Source organism: Hyperoodon ampullatus, assembly GCF_949752795.1.
Source record: "Hyperoodon ampullatus genome assembly, chromosome: 9".
NCBI lineage: Eukaryota > Metazoa > Chordata > Mammalia > Artiodactyla > Ziphiidae > Hyperoodon > Hyperoodon ampullatus.
In genome coordinates, this window is record NC_136922.1 from 22542419 (window position 1) to 22552314 (window position 9896).

Sequence of the window (9896 nt, forward strand, 5' to 3'; positions counted from 1 at the left end):
CTGGGCTGGGACTCGGCAGCTCCAGAAAGCCATCTTGGCTGCCCTTCTCTCTGGGTGAAGAACCCCCGCCAGCCTGTGCAAATGACAAGGACCCACGTCCTGTGAGCTGGTGCCCTATGGTCCCCCCTCTACCCCAATGCCTGTGTGACTCACTCTGAGGGACCGCTTTGGGGGAGCGGGGAACAGCTGGGACGGGGGCCCACGGGGGCGATGGCCCTTCTCCTCTGCTCAGCCCCACTCACACCAGCCTCTCTCCGCTCTGTACTGCTGGAGGCACATGACACTGCCCTGTCCTCAGCAACGTCTCTTGTGAGGGACTGGAAGAAAGCCCCCCCCCCTTTTTTTTGGGCCATGCTGCGTGGCTTGTGGGATCTTAGTTACCCAACGAGGGATTGAACCCCGGCCCCCAGCTGTGGAAGCATGGAGTCCTAACCACTAGACCGCCAGGGAATCCGGAGAATGCCTATTTCTTTCCAGCATTTGGGGGCGCTGCTGCTGGTGTGGTGAAGGGGCCCGGGCTATGCAGGCAGACGGTTCCCACAATGGCAGCATGACACCACGGCACTCTGGTCCGGGGTCTCTTCTGGTCCCAGTGGCAGTCAAGTGCACGCCCGTCTTCTACTCAAGAGCCAGTGCCTCCTGAGTGACTGGCCTCATGCCACGTGGCAATGTAGGCCGTCAGGGTCCACCCCTCTCCCAAGACCATCGGATGGGAGGGGACCTCCCAGGATGACTGTCATCAGTAACCACGCCATTAGAACCCCAAGCCATGCACTGAAAACCCAACTGGCCCCCCGGGAAGGTCCTCGTGCGCCGAGGCTCCGCACTGCAGGACTCGGCCTGTGCAGGGCTGACCGCGTCTGAGCAACAGGCCAGCCGTGCACGGATGTACATGAGAAGGGTCCTCCGCGGGTGGCAGAGAAGCTGGTACAGAGAGGCAGCTGATTGAAGATTTATTACCCACGAAAGAACGACCTGCCACTCAGAGATGCTGGCCACCAGCCCACTTCCGGCCAAGGTCCTGCCCTGAGGTTTGTCCTTGAGCGTGCCACCTCTGGCCCACCCAGCGCTCGTGGCTAGGCCTCCAGGGGGAGTCCGGTCCCCTGGGCACACAGTCCTCGCTACGGGACAGGTTACTTGGCCAGCTCCTCCGCCACTGCTTTGCGCATCTTGTCCTTGAGGTAGGCGCTCTTCTGCCATTCAGACTTGAGTTCCAGCCACTCGTAGTATGGGACCTGGGGAGGCAGGAGACAAGTCAGGGCAGGCGGGGACCCTTGTCCCGCCTGCTGCCCTGCACACCACACCCCTGGCCTCCAAATCCCAAAGGAAGAAGCCCACGGAGCTGCCGCAGCATGCATGGGTGGGGAAGAGACCCTGACTTGGTCAGTGCTCAGAGCTGCAGGGGCCCACGGCTACACGGGACCAAGAGCAGCCTCTAGATTTTAAAAGTTGTACCAAAAGCAAAACAAAAAACTCAACAAGAGAGTCACTAATGTGAATCTCTGGCCCCTAACAGGACAGCCTGCTCCCGTGGCAGAAGTCTCTGCAGTGAAAAGCTGGAGCCAGGTCCCAGGGCCGGAGCACGGCAGAACCCTGGATGAGGCACACGTGGGCACTCGGACCTGGGCACCTGGTTGGTCTTACCCTGTCTAAGAGGCCCTGGCTGTGGAGGTGGGAACAGTGCCTATGGCATCAGATACTTAAAAGCTGTGTGACGTTGGGAAGGACACAACACCCTTTCAAGCTTCCCTTTTCTCACGTGAAGGGGGAATCCTAACATGGCTGACCTCAAGAGCTGGGGTCCTGACCTCAAGAGCTGGGGTCCCCGTGAGCACTGGCTCCTCCCATAACCCGACTGGGCCGGGTGGGCCGGGGGCTTCTCCCTGTGCAGTCACCGCCCACCCAACAGATACTCACATCGACCAGCAGGAAGCCAGCGGCCAGCAGGTGGCGCCGGGCCAGCACGAAGCGCCCCAGTAAGTCTTTGCTTCGGCTGTTGAAGTTGGGGAACTCCCAGCGCAGGAAGGCCAGCCTGCAGGGAGAGGGGCGCTGTGGGTGCTGACAGCTCTCCTAGGCCCCTGGAGAGAAGAGGGAATGCTGAAGAGCCAAGTGCACGTGGCCCCCAAGGGTTGTGTGGTCGCTCACCTCTTGGCCCCCGGGGGTAGTGGCTGGCTGCCAGAGGGCAGGGCGAGATGAGGGGCCACAAAGGCCCTCAGGGGCAGGAGCTGGCTGTCGGTGTCCAGTAGCACCTCAGCATCTAGGGAGAGCACGGAATGAAAACGTGTTGGGGACTGTCCCTTGGCGTCCAACTGGACTGACAGCCCCGCCCCTACGGTGGATGAACAGAGACCCTGGAGAGCAGAGGGGGCAGGTTTAGAACAGTCCCCAGATGGGACTGCTGGGAGGGGGAGGGGGAGGGGAAGGGGGAGGGCCCTCACCCAGAACCCAGCCATACTGCGTGGCCACCATGAAGCTGCCCTTGTCGGCACTCCCCAGCAGCCCCTTCAGCGTCTCCTGCAGCTCCTTCTGCAAGGGGGTCACCTTCCTGTCAAGGGCCGAGGGCCTGGGGACCAAGGCTGAGGCTGGCAAAAGGGGGCCCGTGTACTCGGGGTGCTCCAGCTGGGCAGTGGCATTGATATGGAGCAGCTTCTGGAAGGTGCTTCGATCCTTTGGGGACTTGCCACCTAACAGGAGAGGATGCAGAGAAAGGGGAGGGGCTGGCGGAGGGCCAGGAGGAAGAGGGCGGAGGGACACGGGCGCCAGGTGCGAGAGCCAGAGGCACCCCTCACCCAAGTCTCACCCTGGACTCTGGGTCAGGAGCAGCGGGAAGAGGGTTTGCCGGTCACCCGCTAGGAGCGGACAGAGAAGGAGCAGATGCTGGGTGAGCCGGGCCTGCCCGGTCTCCCCGATGGTGAGCGGAGCCCCGAGGCTCCCAGGCTCCCTCCTGGCTCAAGGCTGGGGCGGTACTTGGGATGGGGTGGGGTGGGGTGGGGGCCGGGCGGGGAGGGGGATGCACAGTGGGCTTGCCATCACTCAGGAGAGGGAGGAATACCCCCCGCTGCTCACCTAGAAACTGGGTGTGAAACTCAGGGTGGAGCACAGCCTGCAGCTCGGCCTCCAGCACCTGCTGCAGCACACACAGGGCCCACACCACGTCCACCTGCAGGGCTGGCTCCAGGCCTGCCAGCTCTGACCCCAGCTTCTCATGCACCTGGGCAAGGACGGGGTGGGGTGGGGAAAGCAGGTTTGCTCCGTGGCCGCAGGCATCCCTGGGCGGGCAGCAGCTGGAGCTGCGTTATGACCTGGCCACGCTGAGGCCCAAGGGGGTGATGGGGAGCAACGTTGGCCAAGGTGCTCTTGGTCAGGCTTGGGGCACCCCTGGTGGAAGGTACCAGAAACCCTCCTCATCCCTTAGGCCCAATCTGGACAGCAGCTGGGTTCCCCCCGCTGCCCCTCCCACCGGCAGGGACCTATGGCACAAAACCACGTCTCCCGCACAGGGGAGGTATTTCTGGCCCTGAGAGGAGTTAGCGATTATGAAAGGGGAAGCAGCTGGCCGGCTGCGGCAGTGCCCACCGTGGGGCCCTAGGGTCATACCCAGTCCACTCACAGGATGCTCTCACCCCTGCAAGTGGATTGAGGTCTCTGAGCCCCAACAGGGCCTTCAGGGAGCACTAGGAAGCAAGAGCAAGGGTCCCCCAGCCCTACTGCTCAGTGAGCCGTCGGATGCCCTCCTGACCCTTGGCTGCCATGCCGGATTTTGCGTTTCGTCCCCAGACAATCCCTGGGACGCCGGGCTCTAGCCAGCTCCCTCCACGCCCCCATGCCGGGCCTTCTTCCTTACTGCCTACAGCCGGGGCCCCTCAGCACAAATCCGGTCTCTTCCCTCCCTCCCACTCAGTCCCGAGCTGCTCCGAGAAGGGCTGAGCATCCGAGGCAGGGAGAGTGCAGGAGCTGGGGGCGTGAAGACTGTACCAGGCTGAAGAACGGATCCTCCCGTTCTGGGCGGAAGTTCACACGGGCGAAAGCCAGGAGCATGTTGTACAGCTGTGGCAGAGTGATGCTCTGGGCTCTGTCCAGGACGTGCTGGGCCGGTCAGGGAGGACACAAAGGACGGATGAGAGGGGCCCGGTGGCCAGTGCCCCATGCAGACCTGGTCCTCCCCCAGAGCCCACGAGCTCCCAGCCCCAAGGGGTAATTTACACAGGGCAGTGGGCAGAGGGCCAGACCCTATCCTCCCAGAGGCAATTACACACACAAAAGGCCCCTGACGACAGCTTTAGAAATAAATACTCCTCAGCCTACAAACACAGTTTCAACCTGTTGCACAGAAACCTAAGTGCAAACATCCTCTTTCTTCACAACTCCATTCTGGGGCAGCTGGAAGTTTAGGGAGAGTTCTGAGTGGATTCTCAGGCTCGCCGTCTACACTGCTCCCCACACAGCTACCCAGAGACAGACAAAAACTCTACAAAGTTTGGTGAAAGAATGGAATAAGCCGTTTTCAACTACATTTTCTTTCACTACTTTCACTACGTATCATTTCTCTCCAAATAAAAGCCAGAATAAGGACTCCATGTTTGCCACCAGAAAGTGTTTCCAGGCTGGAGGGGCCTCCCTAATGAAACGACCAGGGAGCCGGCTTAAGCAGGGGGTCAGGCACAGAAGGCCCTCAAAGCCAGGCCTCAGGTCTGTACCCCAGCTCACCTGGGCAAAGGCCTCAAACAGGGGCAGATTGAGCCACTTAAGGAAGGCAAAGGACTTGGTGCAGCGGGCCACCTCGCTGGACGTCAGGCGAGGAGTGTGGGGCAACAGGTCTGCAGCCAAGCGCTGGAACACCTGCGTCTGGTGGAAGCCGAGTTTGCCTTGGGGACAGAGCCCGAGATTTAACTGGTGAGGATCGGCAGGCCACCCTCAGGCCCACCCGCCACCCACCCTGGTCTCAAGGAGTAAGAGCTTGGTGTCTGTAACCAAATTTATCCCTGAGGCCCAGCAGAGAGGATCAGGGCCCGTGAGTCACAGTGTTTCTGTGGCAGCCTCTTAGGCCAGTGCCCGCCACAGGTGAGGCAGGCACCGAATTTGACACAGCTGCGGCCAGAACTCAGCCTCCGCCCCACTCTGCTCTCCGTGCACAGGGCTCACCATAGGCGTAGGCCAGGTCCAGGAGGATGCCTTTCGTCAGGGGGAAGGGCTTCTGGACCAGGTGGTACGAGATGGCCCGCAGCAAGGGCACCGACCGCCGGTTCTGAGCTGCCAACGTCACCAGCACCTTCCGCAGCTCCTCGGGGCCAAACTGCTCCACCAGCTCCAGGCACTGTCAACCACAGCCGGCAGGGGTCAGCTCGACGGCCCGAGGGCCAGGGGTCCCATGCAGTGCAGGCCCTGCGAGACAGTAACTGGGCCTGAGCTTACTAAACACAGGCCCCATCTGTGCAGGGCCTGCCCCACGCCACCCCAGGGAGCCCCCAGACCGGGGCGCCATGTCCGCAGCCAAACTTATCCCCAGGTCCCAGGGCAGGGGACCTGGGGCCCATGAGCTGCAGAGCTTGCTGTGGCAGTCATCTGGGCCAGCCCCCGCTACTACGGGAACAGGGGCTGAATTTGACTTGACTGCGGGGCGGGGGGTGCAGCGAGGGGTTGGGCAGGCGTGGTATCTCTAGGAAGCACTAGCCGGAGGCTGAGCCACGGGGGTGGCCCAGGACATACTTCAGGAGGTGCCGGCCACGCCGCTTCCAGGTTATGTGTAAGACGCAATTTTGGAGGCATACAAAGGAGTGGGGTTCAGGCTCCGCACCCCGCTAGATGCTTGGAGGAGCCAGTGGGTGTGGAGAGCTGCCTCCAGCCGTGTGAAGCGCCAGTCCCTCCAGGGCCACGCCCCAGACTCCGGACAGAAGCTGCCAGGGCTCTGGATCCCAGTACCTTGTCCTCCAGGCGGGTCATCAGAGACTCGGAGAGGTGCCCCGTCTTCATCATCATGGCCAGCACCGTGCGGCTGTCATCGATTTCTGCCCAGCGCCGCTCCAGGTGCACCAGCAGCTCCCCCAGCAGCTCCTGGGAGTCCTGCTCCTGCATGTAGGTGGCGCTGGACTCGGCCAGGAAGGCCAGGTGCTTGTACTTCAGCCTGCGCATGCGCCAGCGGACCTCCTGCTCCACCGACCGCAGCTCCTTGGAGGTGGGGGGAAGTCCCAGTGCATAGAGGCTCCGGAGCAGCTTCACGAGGGTCCCATGCCAGACTGCAGTTATCTGGGTGGGGGGACACGGGCAAGGTCACACCTGGGACCCTGTTGACCCTGTGCTGTTACAGGGCGGGCCAAGGCTCCGAGCTGGTGGCTGCCTCCCTAGAAGCAGCTCCCCACCTGCCACTTACACAGGCGCACCAGGCTGCTCCTCCATCACAGCCTGTCTGGGCCAGCAGGCCCACCACAGCGCCCCCTGCAGGGCACGTCTCCAGGCCTCAGAGGAATACGGGGGCCACTCGCGGAGCCCCCGGGTCCCACCCCCAGGGAAGGCAGTATTTGGTAGCTGAGCAGGGCTCTGCTGTCTGCTGCGCTAAGGCTCTTAACTCTGCCACTCTGCAAGTCTCCTGAGCCCTCATCTGTGAAATGGGGCTGCACTGCTGAGAGGGGGAGCTGAAATCACACACACGACGTGAGGGGCAAACAAAAAAGCTGTTGTGCGAAAGGCCGGGCAGAAGGAGAAAAGTATGAGGGGCTTCCCTGGCGGTCCAGTGGTTAGGACTCTGTGCTTCCTCTGCAGGGGCCGGGTTCAGTGCCTGGTTTGGGGAACTGAGATCCCACAAGCTGCGTGGTGCAGCAAAACAAAATAATAGGTATGAATTTGATCTCAGTATCACAAGAGCCCCCAGTGGCTCCTGCTTTTTCTGCAGATTTCCCTGAAGTAGGACGGCTCTTTAAAAGAAATCTTATGCACTGCTTACCCTTCTAAATACCTTGTTCCTGGTTCATTACTAGCTTGTAATTTTGTTACAATGTAATTTGCTACAATGTAATTTTGTAATTACAATTTTGTAATTTTGTTCCAAATGTCCAGTCTTGTCTCTAAAGCTTACTTTGTGTGTAAAATGTTCAATGAATAACAACTAGAATTATAGTCTTAGAAAAAGAAGGGATCTACTTAATTTTTGAGTTATATTCTCAGTAAGAAATAAATCTGTACTGTGGCCCGCACATACACACTTAACTAAGACAAAAAGTTCCACGAAACACTTCCCTGACTACATGTGAACTGTTTCCTACATTACTCTATCTCATTAAAAACACTTGGCCACTTCTACTACACTTTCATAACCTACAGTTTGAAAAAATTCATTTAATGTGGCCCCTTCCTTGAGCTGAGAGTCTCCTCCTCCTCATCCCTGACAAGTGGACACAGGGCCTCGCCCTTCTGGAGCAGCCAGGGGGAGGGTCTGTACCTCTCTGCTGCGCCCCAGGCCCTCTGGCTCCAGCAGACCCCACGGAGCCACGGGAAGAGTCTGCGTGAAGGGAGTCCTTCCTCACACGGAACACAAACTGGGTAGAGTCCTGCCCCCAATCCCTGCCACACACAGGTCCCTTCTCTCCACGCTCCACCTTTAAGGATCTGATCGGTAACGCCCATGGACAGCTCAAGATCCTCCGCTAGTCACCCCTCATCTCCTCCAGCCTCAAGAGTGTATCCCCCATCAGCCAGACACTGAGTGGGGGCTACGCAAGCCAAGACTGCAGGGCGAGGGGGAAAGCCCCCAAGGCATTGAGAAGAACCGTGCCCGATCCTTGTGCTTCTAGTTACTGTGTCTGCGTTGCCTGTCTGTAAGATGAGGACAGCAATATTCACCTAACAGACCTGCTGTGAGGATTCACAAGAGAGAAAGCAGACCTAGTTGGGAAGGAAATCCAAAAAAGAGGAGTTATATGTATTCGAATAGCTGATTCACTTTGCTGTACAGCAGAAACTACGGTGTAAAGCAACTATATTCTAATAAAAATTAATTTAAAAAAAGAGAAGAAACACATTAAAGTACTTTGGAATCTATAAAATGAAAAAATACCACTGGACGTGGAGGGCCTGAACACACAGCAGAGCTCCTATCTATACCCGGAAAGCGACTGGATGCTTTGGACTCCGGGGCTTCTGCTGTTTTCTGCTTGTTGAACCTGCAGGAAGGGTTCCTGAACCCACCTGGCTGTTGACAAGATGGAGAAGTTGCCGAAAGCGGGCATCCTGTATGAGCAAGGCTTTGTCTTTCGGCTTCTCAGACAGCAGGCGAGAGAGCTGGATGAGCGTGAGGGCAGCGTGGTTCTCGTGCAGACAGTGACCGCCACCCAGAAGCTCCAGGAGCTCCTCTGGCCTGGTGGCCTTCTCGATGAGCTGGTCCACCTCCTGGCGCTCAGGGTAGGGAGTAAACACCTGTTCCTTCTCCACAAGCTCTGACAAAGGACCTGGGAGGTGGGAGCTGGATGAGGTAGCCGAGGAAGTCAGAGGCTTCTGGGCTCCCCGGGCGAGTCTCAGCTGGCCAACCGGGGACACAGCAGGGGCCAGACGGGTGGCCTCCCTCAGGAGGCACGTGCATCGCTTCACCAGCCGAGCAGCCATGGCGGCCCGGGGGGCGGGGAGAGAAGCCTCCTAGCAAGTGACTCCAAAGCCCTAAAGAGAAAAAGGACAGAGAAGGGAGTGGTGCAGAGGCAGTTCCCGACTTCCAAACACAACAGAAGAACCAGACAAATGAAAGGGAGTCACAAGGACTTCCCTGGTGGCGCAGTGGTTAAGAATCCGCCTGCCAATGCAGGGGACACGGTTCGATCCCTGGTCCGAGAAGATCCCACATGCCGCAGAGCAACTAAGCCCACGTGCCACAACTACTGAGCCCGCGCGCCACAACTACTGAAGCCCATGTGCCTAGAGCCCATGCTCCGCAACAAGAGAAGCCACCGCAATGAGAAGCCCGCGCACCGCAAGAAAGAGTAGCCCCTGCTCGCCGCAACTAGAGAAACCCCGCGCGCAGCAACGAAGACCCAACGCAGCCAAAAATAAAGAAAAATAAACTTATTAAAAAAATAAAGAGAGAGTCACAGCCACAGTCCCCATAAACCAGCCCAAACCTCTCCTTCCTGACTGACCATGTGCATGCAGCAGCGTTTTCTGAAGCAAAAATTTCAGAGGGCTTCTGCTTCAGTACATAATATAACCAAATAACAAGACTTAGGAGCATCACAGTTTGGGCTGGAGGGTTTCCAGTCCTGGCTGTAGAATCATCTAGGGAATGGTTCAACACCTCAGAATCCCAGGCTCAACCCAAGACCTCTTGAGTGGGAGTCTTGGCACACGGGGCTTGAACAGCGTTCCCCCCCCCCACTTTTTTTTTAAATTTTTAAAAGTACGCAGGATTAAAAATTATTGACTTATGGAGACGATGAGACAGAATATTTTAAATTAGACTCATGGAAAACCCTGGACATATCGTCCATATATACAACCCACAGCTTCTGTGGATGTTATTTTAATACTTATAGCTGTGTGAGTGAGCCTCCCCAAACCAACCTACACTATTACTCACCGACCTACTAAACACACAGACACACAGACACACAGACTTTCCAAGAGCAAACCTCCTGAACCAATCATAAAAAGCACTTCACAACATGGCCCAGAACTATCTTCCCAGTTTTACCTTTTTCCTCCCTGGAACACACCCTCATTCTAAACAGGCCTTGCACTTTCATTACACCTTGGCAGGGCAGGGGAGGGCAAGGCCTGCTGCCTTGTTTTTTTTTAACCCCCCTTCATAGGGTTCGGAAAATCACCCCCCATCTTCCCGCACCCAGACGAAAAACGTTACCTCCTCCAAGAATGTTACATATCCCGATGCAGCTGCTTTTAACAACTCTGTGCTGCTCACC

The 9896-nt window shown here is 58.0% G+C and overlaps 1 protein-coding gene across 2 annotated transcripts; it reads right to left on the reverse strand.

The window, feature by feature from the left end:
* Positions 1 to 936: 936 nt before the first annotated feature.
* TBRG4 (transforming growth factor beta regulator 4) lies at positions 937 to 8592 on the reverse strand (the record flags this gene model as incomplete). Of its 2 annotated transcripts, XM_079711350.1 has the most annotated exons (10): positions 937 to 1235; positions 1918 to 2032; positions 2146 to 2257; positions 2439 to 2684; positions 3067 to 3211; positions 3976 to 4086; positions 4708 to 4865; positions 5143 to 5314; positions 5920 to 6243; positions 8179 to 8592. In XM_079711350.1, the coding sequence occupies 10 exons, from the start codon at positions 8590 to 8592 to the stop codon at positions 1134 to 1136; spliced, it is 1899 nt and encodes a 632-aa protein (XP_079567476.1). In that variant the 3' UTR covers positions 937 to 1133. The 2 variants fall into 2 exon arrangements, with proteins under 2 accessions (XP_079567476.1, XP_079567477.1); XM_079711351.1 differs by lacking the exons at positions 4708 to 4865; positions 5143 to 5314.
* Between the last annotated feature and the right edge of the window lie 1304 nt (positions 8593 to 9896).